Source organism: Vombatus ursinus, unplaced genomic scaffold (genome assembly GCF_900497805.2).
Source record: "Vombatus ursinus unplaced genomic scaffold, bare-nosed wombat genome assembly UNPS02014959.1, whole genome shotgun sequence".
NCBI lineage: Eukaryota > Metazoa > Chordata > Mammalia > Diprotodontia > Vombatidae > Vombatus > Vombatus ursinus.
In genome coordinates this window covers 1,201,481-1,226,168 of record NW_020954737.1, presented here as the reverse complement: position 1 = coordinate 1,226,168, position 24,688 = coordinate 1,201,481, and the positions used below count along the sequence as shown (strand labels likewise).

General features: G+C 40.7%; 1 protein-coding gene and 1 long non-coding RNA gene across 5 annotated transcripts in view; one reads left to right on the top strand and one right to left on the bottom strand.

The window, feature by feature from the left end:
* Window positions 1–2,421: 2,421 nt before the first annotated feature.
* STXBP5L (syntaxin binding protein 5 like) overlaps window positions 2,422–24,688 on the bottom strand; it is a 407,770-nt gene continuing 385,503 nt past the window's right edge. For both annotated transcript variants that reach the window (XM_027845316.1, XM_027845317.1), the window contains 5 exons: window positions 18,553–18,913; window positions 14,532–14,697; window positions 6,562–6,673; window positions 5,193–5,413; window positions 2,422–2,852 (listed from right to left, as the gene is read on the bottom strand). In XM_027845316.1, coding sequence (XP_027701117.1) covers window positions 2,811–2,852; window positions 5,193–5,413; window positions 6,562–6,673; window positions 14,532–14,697; window positions 18,553–18,913 — 902 coding nt within the window. In that variant the 3' untranslated portion in view covers window positions 2,422–2,810. The remainder of the gene's footprint in view (window positions 2,853–5,192; window positions 5,414–6,561; window positions 6,674–14,531; window positions 14,698–18,552; window positions 18,914–24,688) is intronic.
* LOC114030483 overlaps window positions 6,868–24,688 on the top strand; it is an 88,963-nt gene continuing 71,142 nt past the window's right edge. For all 3 annotated transcript variants that reach the window (XR_003567614.1, XR_003567613.1, XR_003567612.1), the window contains exon 1: window positions 6,868–6,989. This is a non-coding gene — a long non-coding RNA (uncharacterized LOC114030483). The remainder of the gene's footprint in view (window positions 6,990–24,688) is intronic.

The following is a 24,688-nucleotide window of genomic DNA, read 5'->3' as shown; positions in this document are numbered from 1 at the left end:
AGGAAGAAGGAAAGGTCACCTGGCCACACTCCTTCAAGGACGCCATCCTGGCCACATAAATAGCCACTCACATTGCTGCCGCCTCAAGAAAGAGTAGCATGAAGGCTTGATCGGTTCCCCCATCAAAATAGGCATTTTATTTCATCATAAAATGAAAAGTTCAAACTTTAAAATCATAGTTTTTGCGGAAGCATTTTCACTGCTAAATTTGTACAGTTATGTTGGTTGACATTTAATGATTTCTTTTGGGGGAAAGCTGGTGGCTGACATTTTCAGTTGTACATGTACAAAGTACCTCTTATTTCTCTTAGTCAAAATGAGAAATGTATATGAATTTCAACATCCCCAACTTAGATAATTTAGAAGGAAGTTAGGAAACCAGGTCCTTGACCTTGATGATATAGATGCTGCATTACAGCTGCCAATACACTGTGCAGACTTGGATTCTAAGTTTCCCAAATATTTCTACTATTTACAATTCACTCATCTCAAAAGCATGTTGCCCACCCCCTGCCCCTCTGCCCCCCCACCTCCCCGGGAGCTATCACATCGAGGCAGGTTCTAAGGAGTGCCCACGTGAAAAATAGGAAACATTTCAGGATGGGGGCAAATACTATGACCTGAAATTACTGCCTCCTTCAAACATCTTAGTCCTTGACAAATTTTAGTGTTTGTAGGAGAAGCTCTGTTGCATAGGAATTCATGGGGCATCCCCATTAAGAAACTAATTTGAAATCTCACTTTCTGGCTGTGAAAATGGCTAAGCCTTAGAGAAAAGAATTAATTCTTAAGAAGAAATGGTAATTCTGTTTTTGCAAACACAATAAGACCTTGATTAACCAGACTTCCAACTAAGGACATCCCTTAATTAACTGGCATTTTAGAAATTTCATTCCATTTTCAGGGGAGGGAAAAAATCACAAGCAAACTGATGGAGATCAAGGATTTAGTTTAAAAAAAAAATAAGCCATTTTCTGGAGGTTAAAACAGATTCAACCTAGTATGGAGGCAGAGTCTGGAGACCTCAGCTCTAGCTCTGCCATTAATGGTCAAGATTGGTCTGAATATAGGCTTCATTTTCTCCTGCCTAACTTGTATGAAATAAGTGAGGCCTATCATTGATCTTATTCTTCTGTGTGCATACCGAAGTGTTTTTTTTTCTTTCAAAGAGATCTTATTTTGGACTGGGGGTGGAGTCTAGCCTTTATCATTTCAAGGCTGGTCTAAAATGTGGTTAACATAACTGTGACTTTGGGTCACTTCTCTCTTTGAACCCAAGCTTCCTGACCTGCAAAAACTTGGACTTGATGACCTCGAGAATCCCTTCTAGCTCTGACATGCTGAAATGTTCACTGATGCTTAAAATGATGACCCTGAGGTACTTAACAGGATTATAGGATTCATATCCAGATGAGAGCTTTTAGATCATCTAGCCCAACTTGAGCATCTTATAGATGAGGAAACTGAGACCCAGAGAGAAAATGACTTGCCCAAGGTCACACAGGTTATAAGGAGCAATGCTGGTCTTTAAATACAGGTTTTCTGATTCTCTCTCTGCACTAGAGCAGGGCTTGCAAGACCCTCAATCCTACTCTTGTTCAGTATCACATATAGGAAGTGATTTTTGACTGTAAGTGTTGAAATAAAGAATTTTTTGGTCAAAGCCTCAGAAGATTGAATAAACCAGGAAATCCATCCCATGCCTTGAATGCTGTGGTTAATCAGTGTTTTACTGAATCACACAAAACAGATTTAGTTAGGTCTTTGAAAAGTGGCATTTGGGGTAGTCAAGAGCTATTAAGGACAAAGGGCTTGCTGGGTTTTATTTGTCATGTACAAGGACACAGAACATTTTATACATGTTCCAACCCCTCTGAAACATGCTGGGCATGTTTTCACTTGCTGAGCTCCCAAAGCTAACCAAATGGCTGTGATAGCACAGCCTTGCTTTCCAAACCCACCATTAGCTCCCAGCAGAATTTACAATCCAGGCTTTTAAAACAATATATTCAGCTCCCTACTGGAAACTCAGCTCATCCTGAGAAAACAGATGCATTTTAGTAGGGGATTGTTTCCTGCACTGGACAATGGCCAGATGTTACAACTCAAGAACTCTGAATAATGCAAAGGCTTTATGGAGAGAATAGAATGTTAACCAGACTCTTGCCCATAAAAAGTCAATAATGTCATTAGTTCCATGAAAAATATAAGTTACAGATGAGAAGGGAACTCTGGTGGTTTTTTTCCCCCTTAGTTGTGTATAGCAAATATACTTGAAATGCATGGGCATCTTCTAATGCAGATTTTGTTTTAATTGTAGAATTGGGCTGATCTTTAAAATAGTTTGCTTGGCTTACCATAAATCTTTTTTTTTCTTCTGTCACAACATGCTTTTTTTTTCTTTTCCTCTTAAGATGTTAATTTATCATGCAAAGGTTTTTGTTTTTTTATTAAGTGCATTAATGTTTTAGTTTGTACAGGATATTTTTAGCCAGAAAGACTCCCCGTGGTTCTTACACAGAATGCCTCAGAAAAACTACATGCCGAGATGACAGCTCCAGTCCACTTGGGAGAAGGCCAGTGACAACAGAATCTTGGAATGGACACTAGAAGACCAATCTAAGTCAGGGGTCCAGTCTTTGGGGTGACAACCTTCCCTGTTTAAGTCTCCCTTGTGGTAACCTCAGATGAATCACTGTGAAACATTTCACAGAAGAAACTGTGGCTTCTAGCATTGAATGGTGATGCTGGGAATAAACTGTTTCCCTGAATGATGATTTCTTAGTGCTGTTGCAGTCTCTGTAGCAGCCTTAAAACTGGTACCATTTCTTATCCTTATACTTCAGCATCAACTACAAAAGAAACAAAATGTCAATGAGTCAAAGAATATTAGAATTCAAAGGGCCATTTGGGATCCAGAATGGAACCTTTCAAAGGGCTCTTCAGGATTGGCGTATATTCCACTAAGAGATGAATCACACAGATCTAAACCAATCAAAACATTACAGCTTCTTTTACTTTGGGAAATAACTGATGCCAAGGAGACCAATTTGGGAATTATCCAACTTAACTTCTGAAGACTCAGTCTGAACAGTAGGATTTGAGAAGTATGACCAAACAAGATCTGTTTGCTCCCTCTCTGCCACCACCACCCTCAGCCTTCAATGAGATTGGCTTTCAAAATTTGTTGTTACCTTTCAAGAATGAAAAAGGAGTTACATTTCCTCTGTTTAAGATGATTCCCCCTTTCCTTCACCTCCCCATTCTGGCCTCCCCCCATTCCTGCTCTCCTCTCTTGCTGGCATCTCACCCTCTCTGTCAAGCTCCAGTATGTGGTAAGAGTGAACAGCTAAAGTGAGAGAATTTCAGGATATGGAGCGTACGTAGTGAAGTAGAGAAGGGATTCACTGTAGGCACAGGAGGCAACAGCTAATTGTATAATAAGATTCACATTAAAATTTTTATAAAGAAATTTTTAATCACAGAAAACGGCCATCTCCATGGAGTGAAGGCAGGCCTTTCTTTTGTGATTAGCCAGATCACAGATATGGTAATGAAGTTCCAAGCTTCTCTCTAATAAGAGAGGGAGGGGCACAGAGGTCATGTCCCAGCTATCAGACTGAGATATTTTATATGTACTATCTTGTCTTGCTCAATCCACTGTCTTTTTTAGGTGTTCACTCACCTTTAGTCTGTATGCTATTCCTACAAGCCCCTGACCCAACTTCCATCCTAGCCACATTGGGCCATGATTTAAAACTGCTTTTCCTGGATGGAGGAAAAGGGGAATTTTGCCACAGAGTTCATTGTTTAAAGGAGGGATTCTTAACTGGGAATCCATGGACCCTCAAAGATGGGTAAATATCAGGAGATGCATGAATTTGGATGGGAAAAATTTACATTTTTATTTTCACTTATCTCTAACTAAAATTTAACATTTCCTTAAATTATGAGTTTAAGGAAAAAAAAAACCTAATTATTTTGAAAAGAGGTCCACAGGCTTCATCAGACTGCCAAAGGAGTCCATGACACAAAACAGGTTGAAAATCTTGGTTTAAAGTAAGTTGGAAAGTAATTGCTCCACGTACATGCATAGGAAATAGAAGACTGTCCCCTATTCCCGCTTCCAATTTCATCCCACTTCCCACTGAGATGGGGGGCCCTGGATTGTTCATGAACTATCCTTGAGTTATTTAAATAATAAGGGTATGCAACCTCAGTCTGCTCTCCACAGGAGAAATCTTTTCCTTCATTTCCTGTAGGAATATGAACCCCTCTCTGACTTATTTTGTGATAAAATTTGATTAACTCTGACAGTTTTTTGTTCTTTTTATGAAATTCCTTTTCATAAAATCCCAAAGAAGCCATAGAAAAAATGAGGTTAACAATCATGTCACATAAAAGGAGGGAAGCAAGAGCCCAGCCCAGTTTTCTGCACAAAACATGCTTTTCCTGGGGCTATACAATCTAAGCAACACCTTAGCAAACAGCTGGCCCATTTTTCAGATATGTCACAGAACCCCACAGGACTCTAGTTTCAGGACACTTCAATAATCATATTCCAAGCGAAAAAACTCAACAAACTACATTTAGACAAGTTTAATATTTAAAAAAGTCATGTTCCCCAAATAGCTGGCAAATTATAATACTATTTATGTAGCTTTTTCCCCTGATGTAGACTGGGAATGTGTCCTCCCTGTTTTGCTGATGATGAAACAGTTAACACAAGATGACTCATCCATTCTGTTCTTAACTTCACCCTGGCTGGAGCCCTGTTACCTCTAGCTTGTTTCACTTTGTATGTAAAGGCCAAAGGCCTCCTACTCACCTTCCTGAGCAAGGACTTCTGATGCCAGCACAGCACAGGGTCTGGCAGATACTGCCAAGCTGTGAAGGCTTTCCGTATTGGCAAAGTTAAAGCCCGAGGGTGGGTATGCCACTGAAGACTGACCCTCCATGCTCTCTACTGGGGAGGCTCCTCACTAGAAGGTTGGCCTCTCAGGCATGAATTTTTTTTGGCCCTGGCAACTCATCCATGCCGTTTTCCATGGCATGGATGGATGGTGATCTGCCCTGATGGATGGGATACCTATTCTGATGAAATAATGGTTCTTCTGAAGTCAAAGTAAGCGAATCATTGTTACAACAGAGAAACCAAGGGAGAAGTGCCTCTCTTCGCTTGGGTCACCTACCTCATGGGCGTGTTTGGAAAATGCTTCAGCGCTGGTCATCATCCCAGCGGTCTTCTCTTCGAGTTCACCCAGTCTCTGTCCTCTTTCATCGAGAGCAATTCGGGCACGAGTCAATTCTCCCATTACCCCTCCGGCGGCTCCTTTGACTCCTTCGATTCCACCAGACCCAGGGATGTGCTGGGCAAGGCTTTTAGATGCTTTTCCTGCTGAAGCCTCCCCAACTAGGAATTAAAACCACCACTATTGAGGAAACGCTGCCATCACTTTAAATAACTAACCCACTCCCGCAGCAAAGTAGAATGTGAAATTTTGTTCTTTTAAAACTTAAGAGGAATTGAGGGGATAAAAATAAATCATCATCATCATCAACATCACAGTCAGTATTTACACTGTACCTAAAGGTTTGCAGAGCACTTTACATGATCTCATACCATGCTCACAGTATGTGAAATAGGTACTTCAGCTATTATTATCCCCACTTTACCGATGAGGAAACTGAGGTTTACAGTGGGTCTAGTACTGATTTTTTTTTCTAACAGGGGCAACACGGTGATGACTCTCATGTAGCAGAGCATCCTACAGTTGGGGGATTCTGGGGAATGTTCCCCCTTCTCCTTGAAATTTCAGTTTCTCTTTGTTTTCTTTCTAGTGCTTTCTCTCTCAGCGACAGATTTTTAAAATCAGTTATTCTGTATTGTTTGAGAGGTATTCTGTATTGCACTGAGAGGTCTGGGCAAAGCAATAGTGGTCAATGCCACATCAATACAATACCTCATTTTCAGACTTTAAGAATGTGTTCATTATAAATTATTCTGTTTAGCTAGGTGTCACAATGGATAGATAGGATTCCTGGCCTGAAATCAGTAAGACCTGAATTCAAATCTGACGTCAGAAACTTACTGGCTGTGTGTCCCTGGGCAAGTAACTTAACCTCTGTTTGCCTTAGGGTCCTCATTTATAAAATGGGGATGATAATAATAGCACCTACCTCTTAGGTAATTGCGGGGAACAAATGAGACAATAATTGTAAAGCACTGAGCACAGTGCCTGGCAGAGAATAAATGCCCCATAAATGTTAGTTTTAATTATTGGCCATTATTATTTTTCACAAAATTTCAAGTTTATTGGTTTGCTTATTATTTGTGTGAATTCTATGAAGTGGTTGTAAGTCTTTCTCTATTGCACATTTAGTGTTCTGAAGAGAGTTCATTTGTTCAAGATTCAAAAGGTATTTGTACCAGTGGGGATGGAGACAAGAAACCAAGATTTAGGTGAGAAGTCAAAAATCTCCTCTAGAACTTTGCATTTAAAAAAAATAAACCACCAGTAAAAGCTCTCAAATTGCATGTCGCAGGAGGAATTTACTTACATAACTCTTCCCTGTCAAACGTTTGTCCACTTCCACCAAACAGTCCCTTGAGGAAGCCTCTGTTCTGAGCTTCGGGCGTTTCTACCGGAGTAAACAATTCTCCTAGCATGTCCTATACCAGATTCAAAGAAAAAAAACACGAGTGGTTACAAATACAAAAGTAGCACTCCCTGAAATCAGCGCTACGCTGGACGAATGTTAGCTCCCCCTCACCCACACCACACAGCCGGAAAGCTTTCTGGGATGCGCAGCCTCCGCGGCCTCACATATCCCGCACTTTTTCTATTTTCCTTCCGCCAACCTTCTCCTCCGCTGATTCTCCTCCCTTCTTCCTGTTGATCGCTGATGTCCCAAAGGTTAGGACCTCTGCTCTTTTCCTTCTATGATCACTTATTTAAGAAGCAAATCTACTCATTCCATTTTCACTGGTAAGTGGATGACTCCTAAATCTGCGCGTCCAATCCATCTCTCACCATATTTTCCATGATCATTATCTCCAATTAAATTAACTGTCAATTCCTGAAACTTAGCATTTCTAAAAAATCAGCTCCTCTTCTCTCCTGCTGCTGTGCTGCCCCCTCTCCCACCACCCAGGAACAGCCTTTACAGCTTCCTCTGTGCTATGATGGGCACTTCTCAGCTGTCAGTTCCCAGGCCTTAGAACCTTGTGATTTTCAGCTTTCCACTTTTCTTCATTCCTTAAGTCCAATTATCAACAGCTCTTACTGATTCTTTCTCTTGGAAAAAAAAAAAAAAGGAAAGTATGGCATTTCTTTTCACTACCTCAACCTGACACAGTCCCTAATCCTTTCTTCCTCAGATGGTTCCAAGTAGCTCTTTAATTTTTAAGTTCTTCTTCAGTTCTTTCACTCCAGTACATTCTATAAACGGTTGCTAGAATAACCTTATTCAAACACCACTTAAAATCAGCAAATCAAGATTCACAGACTTCTTACCAGGCAGAAAAGATGAAATAGGATAGGAGTAGTGAGGCTAACAAATCTTATCCCTCCATTCGATGTACTGACAGCACCTGGTTCTGCTTCCTCCCTCTCCCTTTTAGAGAGTCAGAAGCAGAGGAAAGTAGTGATGCCTCCTCTGAATCACAGGACTAGGTGGGAGGTGCTGATTTGGACAGAAGGCACACTCCCTGGGCAGGATGGGAAAAAGGGCATTTATCCTGACTTAACTATGATCTTGTGTGGAGTTGAAAATCCTAATTTCAGTTGTTGAGAAGAAAGCATTCCCATAATACCAGGTCAAGACTCTGTGAATGGGAAGATAGGGATGTGTGGGACTGTGGTGCATAAAAACAGGCTTGAAAAGAATGGAGGACTGATTGCCGGGGATGTTTTTGAGCTGTCCTGTGGAGTACTGGCCAGACAGAGAGCTGGTGCTGGAGGCAGGAAGAGCTGAGTTTGAGTCCCATCTCTGACATACGCTGGCTGAGGAAGTCAATTCCCCTCTCAGAGCTCTAGGTAATTCTCTAAGAATGTAGAGGTTGCAGAGAATCTGCAAAGTTTCACTAGGAGAGAGAGTTTGTTCATCAGGGAGTTCTCTATACAAAGGAGGCCACAGGTCTAGTCTCTATTCTTCTCTACATGTTTATTATAAGGAGAGGCCAAAGCTTGGCTTTGTAGGTACGGAGCTGAGCTGGCCACAGTCAGATTCTTGGTGCTTACTGGTTCTGTGGCCAGGGGGCATGGCCCTCAGGCTCTTAGAGCCACAGCTTACACACCAAGGGCTGCCCTGCAGGGGCAGAGGGAGCTTCTCCTTGTGACTTCCCTATTCCAGTGCAGTCACAGGTCCATCCAATCCTTCCTACTCCCTCCCCAACTTTATGGCATCAGCTGCTTCAATTTGATTTCATTTCTGTAGTTCCCAGATCATTTAAGTAGGTATTAATTAAAGGAAACAAAATGAAAGGCACTTCACAGACCTTAAGTATTATATAACTGTTAGCTATTAATAATAAACATAACAGTAATGATGATAATAATCTTCATGAGGGACAGCTAGGTGACGCAGTGGATAGAGCACTGGCCCTGGAGTCAAGAGGACCTGAGTTCACATCTGGCCTCAGACATTTAACACTTACTAGCTGTGTGACCTGGGGCAAGTCATTTAACCCCATTGCCTAGCCCCCCCCAAAATAATAATCTTCACGAATGTGTCTTTGAGCAAAGTGCTTACTCTGATGAACAAACTCTATCAGAGTAATGGGCTGCGACATGAAACTGTGATCTCCTAGTGAATGGACATAATAAAGTCCAGGCTAGTTAGAAATGTTCAGAACTGGACCAGGGACTTGAGAGATCCTTCATTCCTAATCTCTTCCTCAAAGAGGAAATTGAGGCACAGAAAAATTCAGTTTTTTGCCTAAGGGGCCTCAGAGTTCGCCAGCAGTCTAACTAAGATTTAAACCTGGGTGGTACAGTGGATAGAGTACTGAGCCTGCAGTCAGGAAGACTCATTTTCCTGAATTCAAATCTGGACTCAGATGCTATCTGAGTGACCTTGGGCAAGTCACTTAACCCTGTTTGCCTCAGTTTCCTCATCTGTAAAATGAGCTGGAGAAGGAAATGGCAAACCACTGTAGTATATTTGCCAAGAAAACCCCAAATGGGATCGTGAAAAGTCGGACATGACTGAAACAACTGAACAACAAAACAACTCTGTCTCTAAAGTTATTGTCCTGTGCTCTTCACCAAACTGCCTCTTAGCTAGTAAAGAGAAAAGCCTAGAACCTGGGCCATTTGGCTTCAAACTTAGTGACCTTTCCACTATACCAAATCAGTACTTCTATTTCCTCTCCTCTCATTTTTTCTTCTTAGCTCTCTACAATCTGGCTTCGGATCTGATCATTCCATGGAAACTGTTCTCTCCAAAGTTACCAGTGAGCCCCCAATCACTAAATTTTTACAATTCTCAGCCTCCCTGTCTCTATACTTTTATACTGTTAATCACTCTCTTCTTGATTCCCTCTTCTCTAGGTTTTCACTACATGGCTATCTCCTGTTTCACCACCTATCTGTCTGACCACTCCTAAATTTTCATCGGTGTCTCGCTTGCTAATCACAAGTGTCATCCAAGGTTCTGTTTTGGGCCCTGTTCCCCCTCTTTACTATTTCATTTGGTGATTTTATCAGCTCCTATGGATTGGACTCAATTATCTCTATGCAGATAATTCTCACATCTATTTGTCCAGTTCTAAACTCTCTCCCATTCTCCAGTCTCACATTTCTATTAGCTATGAACTGGATGTCTTGTGGACATCTTAAACTCAGTATGTCCAAAAATGAGCTAATTTTTTCCCTCAAACCTTTCCCTCTTCTGAACTTACCTATTATTGTCAAGAATGCTACCAGCCTTCCAGTTACCCAGGCTCAAAATTTAGGTGTCATTCTTGACTCACTCTCTTACCACCTCCTCCATCCTCCCCTTATCTAATCAGTTGTCCAGGCCTATCAATTCTGCCTTGTAGATGCCCTCCTTTCCTTTGACACTGTCACCACCTTCCTGCTGACCCTTATTACCTCATACCTCGACTACTGCAATAACTTACTGGCCCCTGTCCTAGCCTCAAGTGTCTCCTCCCCCAGCTGTCCCCCCACTCCAGTCAATCCTCCACTCACCTGTCATATTGATCGTCTGAACCTGCAAGTCTGACCATTTCAATCCCTCCCCCAATCAACCTCCAGAAACAAATATAAAATCATCTAGCTTTCCAGTCCTCTCCCTTAATCTCCCTTTCCCTCTTCTCCCTCTTTTCCTCATTTGATCCTGTGACATTTGCCTCCTTGTTCCTTGTGTTAGATACTCCATCTGCCAACTCCAAGAATTTTCTCAGGCTCTCTATCCCCATGTATAGAACTCTTCTCTCCTTCACTTTTGCTTCCTAGCTTCCCTGGCTTAATTCAGGGTTTAACTGAAGTCCTTCCTTCTAAAGAAACCTTTCTTGTTCCTACTTTATGCTAGTGCCTTCCTTTTATTGATTAACTCCAATTTATCCTATATAGCTATTTGCATAGTATCTCCCTATGGCCTAATGAGGGAGCCCCTTGACTTTTTCAGTATCTCCAGCACTTAACACAGAGCCTGGCACATGGTAGGTGCTTAATAAGTCCTTTTTATTTATCTTGACCTTTTAGCCTATAGGAAAGGACTGGACTACCAACATTTGCTGGGTAATCTGTGCATTAATCTTAATTTTTTGCACCTTCAGAGAGAAGCCGATGAAACAGCAATCAATAGCCTTGGCCGCTGGGGGCATTATGAACATTTGCCCGGGCTCCTTTGTGGAGCCAGCACCACCCTATGATAGATGCTTAGATATGAAGAAAGTGTCTTTGTTAGGCTAACTCTACAAATGAAACATGGAAACAAATAGTATTTATGAAGTTAAAACTTGACCCCAAATAACTGCATCCTTATTTCAAAGTATAAGGAAGCATGTAACCCCCATCAAAAATGCTTCTATATCCCCCATCCCAGAGCTGCTCCTATCCTCCCATCCTTATGTTGCCTCTATTCTTAATTCTTCCCTTCATTACTGCAGTCTCCTCGCCACACTCCCTGTTTCAGACTTTTTTTTTTAAGGCAATTGGGGTTAAATGACTTGCCCAGGATCATACAGCTAGTAAATGTCAAGTGTTTGGTCTGAGGGCAGATTTGAATTCAGGTCCTCCTGACTTCAAGGCCAGTGCTCTATCCACTGAGCAACCTAGCTGCCCCTGTTTCAGACTTTTCTTAAGCTCTTTTTCCCATTCTCCCTTCATTGTACTGTGTCCCCTTCTTTCCTGTCCTGTTAATCTCATAAATTGAACAAACATTAAATTATAGTCTAGTGCTAAGCTGCTGTCCAATATAAAAACTCATCTTATGAATATAAAATCCCTCTGCTATACTTTATGGTTGTGAAATTTGGACAGGACAACCTCCAAAGGACCAAAGGCAGGCAGGGGCGATGTAAAGGGAAGTGGAGAGGGATGTGACGGGTGCAAATAGGCTGAAGCATACTGCCAGTAATAATCTTTGGCCAAAAAATGGCTCAAGGAATATAATCAAGAGAATGTATAAGTAGTTAAGGGAGTGGGCCAATCAAGTGCTAAGAGTGAGTTGAAGAGTGAACAGATGAATTGATAGTGAAGGAACTGAACGAGTACCCACAAGATATACAAAGACAAGATTATACACTGGCTGTGGAGTGGAGCTAGCTGACCTGTGTTGGGTAGGTAAGATGATTTTATGAGTATTGTTGTGTTTGTTATATTCAAATAATCAGTTTGGCCTATGGGGAAACTCAACAAACCCCATTTCTCCCAACCCTCCTTGAATAGTTGGGGCCCAGCGCCTGGAGATAACTCTACTGACTGCCTGAGGTTATACTAATCAGGATCTGAATGGCATGGACTGTGTTAACAAATGGTTAAGTACATTTGAAAATGCCCCTGGAGAATGTGTTCCTTAAAAAAATCAAACAAACAGACCTCAAATATATCCTCACACTTCAGAAGGGCTTTAATGGGATCTAAAGACACAGATAGGATTCTTGACCAGTGCCAGGAGGTTGAAGGGCTAAAGAAAGTAACATAAAGAGAGAGGGAATAAAGACCAGTAGTGAAGTAATAGACAGGCAGTATAGTACGAAGGGAAAAAATCATTAATTCTTGGGTCAGAAGACATGGGTTCATATCCTACTTTTGATGCTTACTACTTTTTTGACCTTGGGTAAGTCATTTTACCTCAGTTTCCTTATCTGTAAAATAAAGTGTGGTGTCCCAAGTGACCTGCAGGTCTCTTCTAACTTTAAATCTATGATCTTATCATCTCTTCCCATACAGAATGTTAGACCCTCTAATGAGGAAGCATTCAATGTGTACCAGTGAATGAAGATATATATTCACAGGTGCCATCAGGGAACTGTAGCTATTTTTCTACCTTATAACAATAATAAAAAGGTCTACTGTCTCCCAGGTTATGACTCCCAAGTCTTCTAAGGCTTCTTAAACCAGATGACTACTATCCCATTTCTGGTGATTCACGTGGGCACAAATAATACAACTCTGTAAGTACAAGATGGAGGAGATATGGCTAGCCAACAACTTTGTCTGGAAGGTAACTGGGGGTTTTAGCAGATTACAAGCTTACTATGAGTCACCAACGTAAGACAGCAGCCAAAAAACCTGATGTGACTAAACTGCATTAATAGACACAGTGTCCAGGACTAAGGAGGTAGTCCTGTGAAATGGTGTACTTGTAGTTGGACCATGTCAGAGGTCACGTGTCCAGTTTTCTGTGCCACATTTTAGGAAGCTGACACATAAGAGTGTATCCAGAGGAAGGGGACCAGAATAGCCAAGGACCTAAACATCATGCCATAAGAAAACCAAGCAAAGGACGCTACCTCTCAATACCCGTCTTCAAGGATTTGAAGGGCTGTCCCACAAAAGGGACACTCGACTTGCTCTGCTTAGTCCAAGGGAGGGGAAAGGGGAGAACTGGGAGCAGTGGGTAGAAGGCTGCAAAGATGTAAATCTAGGCTTGATGTAAGGGAAAAGATCCCTACCAATGAGCGCTAACAAAAGTAGAATGAGTTGCCTCTGGAGGTAGCAGGTTCCCTCTCCTTGGGAGTCTTCAAGCTATAACCACTTCTTGGAAACCCTGTAGAGATATTCTGGTTCAGGTTTTAGTTGGATTAGATGACCTCTGAGATCACTTCCAGGTTCTGTGATTCTCAGATGGCCTGGGTGAGGCCAAGGCCTCTGGGAACTCTGTCAGGACTTAGCTTTGCAGGAAGCTGCCCAGCTGGGGTTGCTCCTTTGTGCAGGCCTGGCTTTCAAACCAGACTGACCTAAAGGTGACTGTACCTCCAAAGAGCCTGAAGTCCCAAGTGTCTGTGCAGAAAGCCCAGCTAAGCACTAGCTGTGAGACCATCTGCCTACATGTGTCAATACCTACCTTATAATGGCACGGGAGCAGTTTCCTTAATATTGCTAAAGACTTTTCACTACCACATGAGAAGTCTATGACTTTTTAGTGCCAGGTGTGCTAAATCCTGGCTACATGACTTGCTTTGAACTTCTACTAAATGCTTTGGGGATTTGAAGTCTAGCTTGCTCATGGTTCTATGAAGTTTCATAATTTTCTATATCACGGAGGATAACCCAAAGCAACAATGCTAGATCATTTTGACCTGGTCAGCTCTACCTCTTTCCTAATCAATCAATCAATCAATCAGTCAACACTTATCAGGCACCTGCTGTGTGCTAGGCACTGTGCCTGGCTCTCTGTTGGCAGAGCACATCCACTGCCATGGCTGAAACAAATGGATTCTTCTAACTCATTTAACACATATTAGTTGAGTCTTTGAAGTAGAAGGTATTCTACATTATCATTTATTTTGCTCTCTATTTCTAGAACCATGTCAGAAATATTCAAAGTAATTCTGCCAAGTATTTACCAGACAAGGTAAGCCACTGATTTGTCTGATGCGGATGGGGTAATAACTTTTGGCCTCTCCCATTTTGCACTGGCTGCTTCATGGTTCCAATGATAGTTTAAATATAACCAATAACCAATTTAATATGGCCTGATAATTTTGTAAATCAAATCAACTCTGGGATGTTACATATGCTTATGAATTCCATCTAACTATGTTCTGCTTTGAATTGCATGACTTACTCAGAAGTTTTCATTGTATCTGATATCAGTCCTGGAATGTCTGCAATATCCTTTGGCTAAAATCTTTAGTGTTCAAAAGAAAAAAATACTTGTCCATCATGATTAAACTCTCTTTCAAGGATTCCCCTAGAGAGGCTTTGTAAAATTGGGAGGAGAAAAGGGTTTTTATTAAATATGATGAGAAAACCAATACTCCTTTGAGTTGGATGGAGAGCCAGTTTATCTTCTCACCACTAAAATGATTTGAAAAGGTGTCAGACATATGCTTAAGAGTTCACTTGCCCTACCTGTAGATTGTCGCACATTTCTTGACTGTAAGTTAACCGCTGTATTTCAGTGGGAGAGACGAGATATAATGCTTGCCCTTCATTGGTGAAACAAAATGTCCGTGCTATCCTCATATCTGTTAGAGGCAGATAATTAACATCCAACATTGGGCGGAGACTAGGTAGGCTAAATAAAGAAAGAAAATTCATGTGTCATACTACAGTAGTTAGAAGCTTTTGTTTACTCTGTAAAAGTAATAGCAACTATCCAGGCAAACAGAAGTTAATCATAGAAGATTGAGTTTCCCATATCTCTAGTTTACTCTAAGTAAATGTCAGTAGTACTAAGCTCAAGTTACATATAAAGTCACATAAAGGAATATATTGTACTCCCCCAGTGGTTGGAGAGAGAACAACCCTGTACACAAGCTATTTCCCTGATTTCTCTCTCCTTTGAGTGTGTAGATTCAAGGCCTTCACTTTCATAACATAGACTCTGACATTGGTGATGAGAGCTTTACTGCTACGTGGAGACATCTGGTATGGTCACCACTAGATGGCAGAAACACTTCGGTTATGACGTGGTTGCTTCACTCTGGCTGGGTCCTGGTATATCACAGGCCGTTCTTGTTTTCCAGGCAAAACTGCTCAGGCTTACAGTTCAGTCCTGGCACAAAATGATGGGAAAGCATGAATGACACTGGATGATGGAGGTCCTTGCTCCCTGCTCAGTAAATTAAACTATTTACTCATTAACCTTCTATATATTTCCTTCCATGCATAATCAGCTTTATGGGACAGATTTTTTTGTTTGTTTGTTTTTTATCAAAGATAGGATTCTTTTTTTGTAGAGACCTGTGATTTCATTGGTATAGGCTATTCCCTGGTATGGAAACTCCCTCTTATGCAGACTGGTGACTTGTCTGTGACAGAGGGCATTGCTGGGGGCACAGACAGACTTGACCATAATGGTCCTGCAGCTAGTATGTATCAGAGGCAAGACTTGAACCCAAGACTCCTTGACTGTATGACTATTATGCTGTGCTACTGTATTATAAAACAAATGTTTGAGGTGTGATTTTGAAATAGAAAGACTGTTTCTTTTTAAACTAATATATCAGAAATTATACATTCAAATGAGGGCTATCTTTCAAAGGAGTCACCTTGGAAGGCTCCAAAGATGCTCAAAACATTCCTGAGCCCTCTCTTTTGGAACTGTCCTCAGAGCCATCTAATGTATCCCATAAGGAAACCAGTTTTTAATTTATGCACGTATATCATGGACTAATGATGATTAATTTCCAAGATTTAGAATTATCTTTCTCATTTTAAGTGTTCATGATAATTTACATTTTTATTATGTCACAGAAACCACAAATCCCAGGAGTCTAGTTAGAAGAGAAAACTATGAATAGGAAGAAGGAGTAATAGGTTGAGAATACGGCCCAACAAAATTAAGCTAGAACTTAAATTAAGATCTTTCTAGGAGGGAGTTATACAGAACCACAGTAGCCTGAGAACTCAGGCAATACACAAATATACATTTATAGAAACTCTTAATCACACAATAATTATTCTCACACATATAGATATACATATACACATACACGCATGAAAATGTGCACTTGGGCCTAAGCACTTCATACACAAACATGCAGACAGCAGTACATAGAGATATATGTGGCCTGAAAAGATAATGTCATTAACAATTAATCAGTGGTGACAAAACAGCTAAAATCATTATTTGGTATTGCTTACCCTAAAAAGATACCAGGTGTTTGAATTTTTCAGATTTTGTTGACCTTAAGGATAGTCAAGTTATCAAAATAAGTATTTTGATAAAGGCACATAGATAAAGATCTACTGTTAGTCATACATAGACAGACAAAACACAGACATTTTCTCTTAAGGCCTTGGTTTCCTCACCTGTAAAACGAGGCAGCTGAATTATGATCCCTAATGTGTTTTCTGGCTTTGACAGCCTACGAGATTCATAGCAACACATTCACATGAACACATATACAGTCTATGAATCCACCCTCACAGATAGATACAAAAAGTAGACACTGACCACTAACCCTCATTCTGAATTGTAATGCTACTTCACTGGGCACCACCTATAAGACTTTTAATGTTCTCAGGTATTATTTCACTATGGGGTCTGCTGGTATGTACTCAAGCTCTAGGATCAATCTGGGAGGCTGGGCCACTGAAGGTGCAAACTAAGAAGACGTTGGGGAGGGCCATAACTGATGGCTGACATCTACTTCCTTTCTGAATTAGGCTTTGGGGTCTATGTTCAGGGCACTCTGTGGCATGTGGCAGCCTTCATTCACTGTTTTTGGAACTGCAGCTTTCCTAGCATATAACCATTGGTATGGATAATGAGTCAGGGGAAGAGTAAGTACTCAGTTATTTTATTTGATGCATTTAAGAAGCATGATTCTTAGAAGGGGTCCGCAGGCTTCATCAGACTGCCCAAGGGGGCCGTGATACAAAAAGGGGAGGGAAGATACCTTGAGCCAGAGGGAGCAGGAAAGGCTTTGTGTAGGAAGTAGTACCTGGATTGATTCTCATAGGCAGCTGAAGGTCGTTAGAAGTGGATAGCTGGAGGGAGAGCGTACAGGCATGGGGGACAGAGCAAACATACAGGAGGGGAGGTGGAATGTTGGATTCTGGGAACAGAAAGTAGGTCAGCTTGGCTAAAATGTAGAGTACAGAAAAAGGGACTAGATAGCAGACAGGCTGAGGAGATCAGAAGTAGTCGGGAGCCACTGGGGATTGTTAAACAGGGAAATGACATAATCACACCTCTGTTTCAGGAAGATTATTTTGGCTTCCATGTCTTCCACATCGATACTATTGTGTATGTTCTGGGCACCACAGTTTAAGGATATTGATAAGCTAGACAATGTCCAGAGGAAGGCAACTGAGATGGGGAAGGGCCTTGAGTCCATGCCATATGAGGACCAGATGAAGGAATTGGAGATATTTAGCCTGGACAAGAGTAGACTTCAGAGGGGGAGGGCATGAAAGTTGCCCTCAATGATTTGTAGGGCTGTCATATGTGAGGGGAATGCTGGGATACGGAGTTGGAGAAAAGAAAGATCTCAAAGAGAGCTTCAATATTCTCAGGAAACAAGGAAGTGAGGTTCTGCAATAAGAGGGAGAAGGAAGAAGTTGTAAAGATGGTTTGAAGAAAGAAAATTTAGAATAACCATTGCAGGGAATGTGCTAATTAGGCAATCAGGGAAGAATAAAAGGATTGCTGAGCTGCAGTAAAGCTGGGTTCAACTGAGATTAGAGAACATAAATTTGTAGTAGAGTCAGTAGGCTCAGTGGTGTGATTTCCATTTCACATTTCACCATCAGATAGGTGATAATATATGACTTTGTAGGTAGGAGAACTGGTCATGAAAGCTTGGAGTTGGGTTAGAAAGAATGAACTAGGTAGATGACAAGGATGGAGGAGTAAGTAGAGTCAGTGAGTTGTCAGCAAAGTGAACTCATGATATAGCCCTCACATCAATGGGTGCTTAAAAAGTGCTATTTCAAGCAACACTGCACATGAGGTGCTACCTGAATAGGGTAGTGTTTAAATGAATGAAAACGATCAGCTATCCAATTCTGTTTCATCACCAGTAAATCAAAGGGTACGATAGTTCAATCTGACAAACGCAGTGGGGTGAAAAATGTTTATCAAATGCTTATGTGACATGACTTCTAAGTTAATAAGTCCATTGTTGAGGTGACTTCAAAGGCCCTGAGGACTCTAAAGAAAAAGAAAATACACTTTTTTGAAAGCAGGAAAAAATATTTTTAGACAGAAAGATTGATTTCTTAGAGAAAGAGAAGAAATTGTATCTGGAGAGAAAGAAAGATTCCTTGAAAGAGTTTTTCCTTCTAGAATGACAGGTCTTCTTTTTGCCTTTGAGTATTCTCTTTATCTCTATTTTCTCTCTTTTCCTTGATTGAAACTGCTTTTTCTTTTTCAAGAAATGAATTGTCATGATTCCCAAATAGTAACAAAGAAAGTGAGTACCTCATTATCATGATGTGGCCATTGGCACAAAAGCAGGCCAGACAGGCACTGTTACACATGACCACCACAGCTGCTTGCAATATGAAGGATGTCTCTGTGATGTTATGCACATAAAGGCAAGTCTGGGAAGGCAATGAGAATACTTTGGCTTGTTTTTCTGAGCAGACAACTGCGTACTGATGATCTGCCATTTCCTGGGAAGTTAATGGGGAATTCATGACCAGTTTCCTTTTTCTTCCTTTTTCGTTATCATCCATACTGTTTGGGTCCCGCCAAACTTCATATGGTGGATGCATTAATCCCCCCAGACGGTCCATACAGGAGAATGTTAGAACAGCTCCTTTTAGCGTCAGTAATGTACCTATTAAAAACAATTTCAGATTATCAGTAACTGGAAATCTTTCTAAAACAGCCGGCATGAATGTGAATGATCTTCATCATGACAGCAATTATCTAAAGTCTAGCAGCATCACGGAATCACAGAAAATCACCGGATTTGCCGAGTTGCCATTGCTGGAAAGAACCTTAGACGCCATCTAGTACGACACTCTCAATTTATAGATACATAGGGCAGTGAAATGACTTGCCCAAGGCCTTGCAGCCAGTCGTTGTGGATCCAGGGCTAGCACCCAGGTCTCCAGGCTTGTAGTACAATGCTTTCCCATCATATCAGGCTGCCTCCTTAAAATGACAGATGTATTTTCTTTCTTTCTTTTTTTTTTTTTAAACTGATGTTAAGGAGTTGGCTAACTGAAATAATATTAAGGAGTTATTTACTGAAATAATTTAAATAAAAAAAGAAAGTTACCAGCTGATCTGAATCCATTACAATGGCACACAAATTGCTAGAAGATGCATTTCCTCCCTTTGAAATCAAAGGCAAATTCTTTTTACCAAATTGGCAATGGACTATTTGAAAACGCGATTGACTCCTAAGACCAGGGATTTACCATGGTGATTTTTAACTAATTCTGGAAAAAAAGATCACCTCTATTCTTCAGTCCTTAAAATAGACTTACACTTCTTTATACAGAAAAGGGGGTCACTCACCTGGGCTCTCTGAGGTTGCACATCCATGCCACACCATCACCTATGGGAGCTTTCTGCCAGCCCTGGAGGACCCGAAACTACAAAGCTTAGGAGGCTGCTTGTGCTACAGTGGCCTTTAGAACTTTCCAGACTCGCCCCTAAGGGGTGCCCTAGCAGCCCCTTCTCTCCTCTGTCCCTCAGTTCCTTGAGGTCTGTTGGAGAGACAGTAAGAGTGTTAACCCAGGCTCATGGTCCTCCAGAGAGTGTGAGTGAACAGAGGCTTGAAGAGAGAAGGGTGATTGATGATATGAAACCAACTACAGCAAATCTCTTTAAATTGAAATTTGGGGGATCAAGTTGCAATTAACAAGTTTGCGTATGATGTGATTATCTCAGTTGAGGCTTAGGCTTGAATCAAGGAGTCTTACTGTAAATGGCATTACCTATTTGTTGGTAATGAAGGGTGAAGAGTTTCATGTGTGACCATAATATGAAGATGCGGGCAGAGGAAGGAAGGTGGAATTCTAAATTGCATATAGGATGATCTAAATAGCAAATAGGGTTATCATAAAAAAGAAAAATGGGGCCAAGAATTCCACTGATGTCTTCCTCTAGTGATACTTGTGCTAAGATAACTAGGGGTTTAGGTAGGATAGACTGAGCTAAGGATGCCAAAGCTTAAGAGGTGGGTTGGGTTCCCATGCTCAAAAAAAGAATCTCCTTGAAAGCTCTGAGGAATACTGGAATTAGAAATAAGTTAGACTTTATCCTTTATCCAGTAATGCCACCCATCTAAGTGAACCAGTCCAGATTGGTTTATAAACACATGCTAGTATCCTAAGCCACAGAAAGCAAGAAACAAATGCCAAAAAGAAAAGAAAAAGGAGAAGCCCTTAAATCGTGGTGGTAACCTATTCACCAAATTCTCGCAAGCTGCAATAATTTCTCAATAAGCTATTCTTGACAAATCATCTTCTGACAATGTTATGTTTATTAGGTTAGTTCCCACCCACTGAGGGTTTCACATCTTTCGACATCTAAACTTATTGTTACCACTCTATGGATCCACTCACTTCAAACTTTCTCTTTTTCTTTTATTCTCAGGTGGCCTCTCATTTCAGAATTTCACTGTGGTTTAAGTTAGAACCCAAGGGCTCTATTGTAATGCTTAGCAATTAATTGTACATTGAGCATTTCAACAATCCCAATCAATCAATCAATCAACAAGAATTTATTAAGTGCCTAGTAAGTGTGAAGCACTGTGCTAGGCTCTGGCAATACAAAGAATGAAACAACCACTAAGAGCTTACATTCAATTGGGAAATCCAATAGGTACATACATAAGCACATATAAAATAAATATTTAAGGGAATAAAGGCAAAATAAATACTAAGCTGTTAAATAGGAGGTGGTTAGAGAGGATAGGCACCATCAGTTGGGAGGTCAGGAAGAACTTTATGCAGAAGATAAGGCATGACCTGCCTCTTCAGAGGAGAGTGGCACTCCATGAGGCAGAACAGAGGAGGGAGAGCACTCCAGGCAACAGGAAGCCTAATGGAAGGCACAGAGAGGGGATATGTGGTGCCTTGTATAAGGAGAATAATGTGGCAGGAAAACAGAGAGGTGCCAGGTGGTGAAGAGCTACATAAGAGGTAAAGAGAGAAGTCTGATTTGTATTCTCGTTGCAGTAGGGAAGCCTCTGGAGTTTATTGAGGAGACAGACATATTTGGATCTGACTTAAGAAAAATCACTTGGGCAGTTGTGTGGAGGATGGACTGGAGTGGAAAGAGTTGGGGCAGGGTTGAGGGGAGAGTGCTTATTAAAGTCATTGCTATAATCTAGGCAACAGGGACTGAACTGAGGTGAGACTATATGAAGAGAGAAGGAATCAGATGCAAGAGACCATAGAATCATAGATTTAGAACTAGAAGGGACCTTTCTGGCCATCAGTAATTTTATTGATGAGGCAATTAAGGCTGAGAAGTTAAGTGATTTACCCAGGTTCATATAACTAATACACCAGGCTTTCCTATGTCAAAGCCAGCATCCTATCCATTGTGCCACAGATATTATACAGATAGAAATTGTGATATTTGTCAACTAACTGGATATGTGCTGTGAAGGAATTTAATTAATCAGGCCCTTCCTCATAATGTTACACTGTGAAGAATGGCATCAGATTGCGGAGTCTTTTAAAATCCAGCCAATGGACTTCAGTCAATAGGCAGTATGGGATTCTTGAAGATGTTTGAGTAACCTCATCAGATCTATGTTTATAAAGAATGAAGTATGGCAGCAGCTAGGTGGTTCAGTGGATTAAGTGATGGGACTGGAGTGAGGAAGACCTGAGTTCAAATCTGGCCTCAGACACTTACTAGCTGTTTGACTCTGGACAACTCATTTCAGTTCTGTCTACCTCAGTTTCCTCCATTGTAAAATGGGGACAATAATAGCACCTACCTCATAGGTTGTTATGATGATAAACTGAAATATTTGTAAAGTGTTTGGCATAGTGTCTGGCACATAGTAGGTGCTTAATAAATCTTTATTTCCTTTCTTCTTTCTTCCTTCCTCTGTTCCTCACAGGTATTAATGCAATTTGGTGCAGAAATTTTAATAATAAATGTGAAAAGGATTTAGAAGAAAGAAGAGATGGATAGAGATATTAGAAATTACTATTTTAATTTATACCTAATTTTGAGGAAGAATGCCATTTTTTTTCCTCAGCAGATTTTTTTTCCCTTTGGTAAATGATGATTTGAAGAATCTGAATTCTTTGTATCTTTTCTCTTTATGTTTACTATGTGTATACTTATAGTCTATATGTATCTGTTGCTTCCTCCAATATAACTTCAGCTCCCTGGAAGAAGGGATTGTTTCATTTTATTTGTATTCCTGGCACCTAGCATAGTGCCTGGCACATAGGTACTTAATAAATATCAGTCCCAGATCACTCCCATCCTCTGTAATGATTTTTTAAGGTGGTTTGATGACTATCAGAATGATAGGAAACTCATTTCCTCCAGCCCAATCACCTTCACATACTCTATGTTCCAGCCAAACTGGCCTCCTTGCTATAGTCCCTGTACACAGCATTTCAGCATTCACCTTCATTCCTTTGGACTGTCTCCCATCCTTGGAATCATCTCCTCCACATCTCTATCTTTTTGGGAATTTGTCATTCCCTTCAAAGATCAGCTCAATCACCTCCTTCAAGACATTTTTCCTGATTCTTTTCCTAGCTATTAGGATACCCTTACATACCCCAAATCACATTTATTTTGTGTTTTAAAATATTTCAATAGCTATTTCAATATGATGAATTTCCTTTGTAATTCTCTACATTAAAAAAAAACCATTTTTTTTTGAGGAGAGGTCCATAGGTCTCACCAGATTGCCAAAGGGGTGTATGACACAATGATGTTAAGAACTGCTGTCATGGAACCCAAATACCTTTAGGATCAATTATAAACTCCTTTGGTTGACTTTTAAAGGCCTTCTTAACCTGGCCTAAAATTACCTTTTCAATTTAGTTTTGTATTACTTGGTCCCCTCCAGATTCTACAGTATAGCCTTCTTGGTATTCCTCACATATAACGCTTCATCTCCCACCCCCATGCATTTGCATAGGCTGTCTCCCATGCCTCGCATGCACTCCTTCCCTAATTCTGCTTCTTAGAATTCTTTGTTTCCATCAAATCTCAAAACAAATGCCAACTTTAGTTTTTTCTATCCCCTCCTCCCCAAATTACCTTGTATATATTTTAGACTTGTTACTACCTCACCCCCCTCCCTACCATAGCATAGAATCTATTTGAAGGCAGGAAGTGTTCCCAGCACCTAGCACAGTGTTTACCATATAATAGCTGTTTAATAAAAACTTGCTTGATATTTTTCTTCAGTTGAAGAAAAAAGCCTGCGTTATTATATATTTTATGTTTGTTTTTAAATCATTTGAAAGAAATGGGGAAGGCAAAGTATTCTTTTCAATGTTTAGTCTGACTGGAATGACTTTTCTCTCAGAAACTCAGAGTCAAGCACCGGCCCTGGAGTCAGGAGGACCTGAGTTCAAATTTGGCTTCAGACAATTGATCCTTACTAGCTGTGAGACCCTGGGCAAGTCACTTAACCCCAATTGCTTCACAAAAAAAGAACTCCAGAGTTAGATTGGAATTCACACCCCCCCCCCCCCCCCCCCCCCCCCCCCCCCCCGCAAATGGCCATCCGTAACCTACACAATGATCTCCAGTGAAGGGACACCCACTGCTTCCAGAAGAAGCCCATTCCAATTTTTGAAAAGCCCCAATTGTTAGGAAGCTTTTCCTAACAAGCCTAAATTGGTCACTCTGCAACTTTAACTCACGGTTCCTAGTTCTATCTTCTGAGACCACGAAGAACAAGTGGAATCCCTCTTCATGTGAAAGCCTTTCAGTTGCATTCTGGATAAATTAAAAAAAAAACACACACCTAATAGAATCTAAAAATAAAAGTTATCTATCTGATATTTCTTTGTTAGTTACTAGGTTCTGTAAGACACCTCACATCTCCACCAGCACTTTCATGTGGCATTGCCTATATGCTGAGAAAAGTATGATTTTTTCCCTTTGGTCTAGACCTGTGATTTCATCGGAATAAGGACACACTTATGTGAAAATTACCTCACAGATAACAGATTAGCAGCTCTCTAATTTACAGTGTTGAAGAGTTGCCTGGGTATACTGAGAAGTTTAAGACACTTGCCCATGGTCACATGGCTGCTAATGGGTCAGAGGCAGAATTTGAGGGCTTTCGGACACTAGGGCTGGCCCTCTTTTTATTATATGACATTGCCTTTCTATGGTCTTAAAAGATAAGTATAATGACTGCCATTTCACATACAGTTTAGCATCTAAGTGTTGAGCAATTATTTCCCATCAAAATTTAAGCATTTCTGCTATAAATAGCAAATGATTTATATTCAAAACCCACAGTAAAATTTTAGAATAGGATTTTATTTTCCATGTAATCTTTCTTTGTGATGTCAGAGAATATTTTTAGGTTTTAGAAATTGATGTTAGAACATGAAATGACTTCTAGCTGGGCTGTGCACTCTTATAGCATTTACAG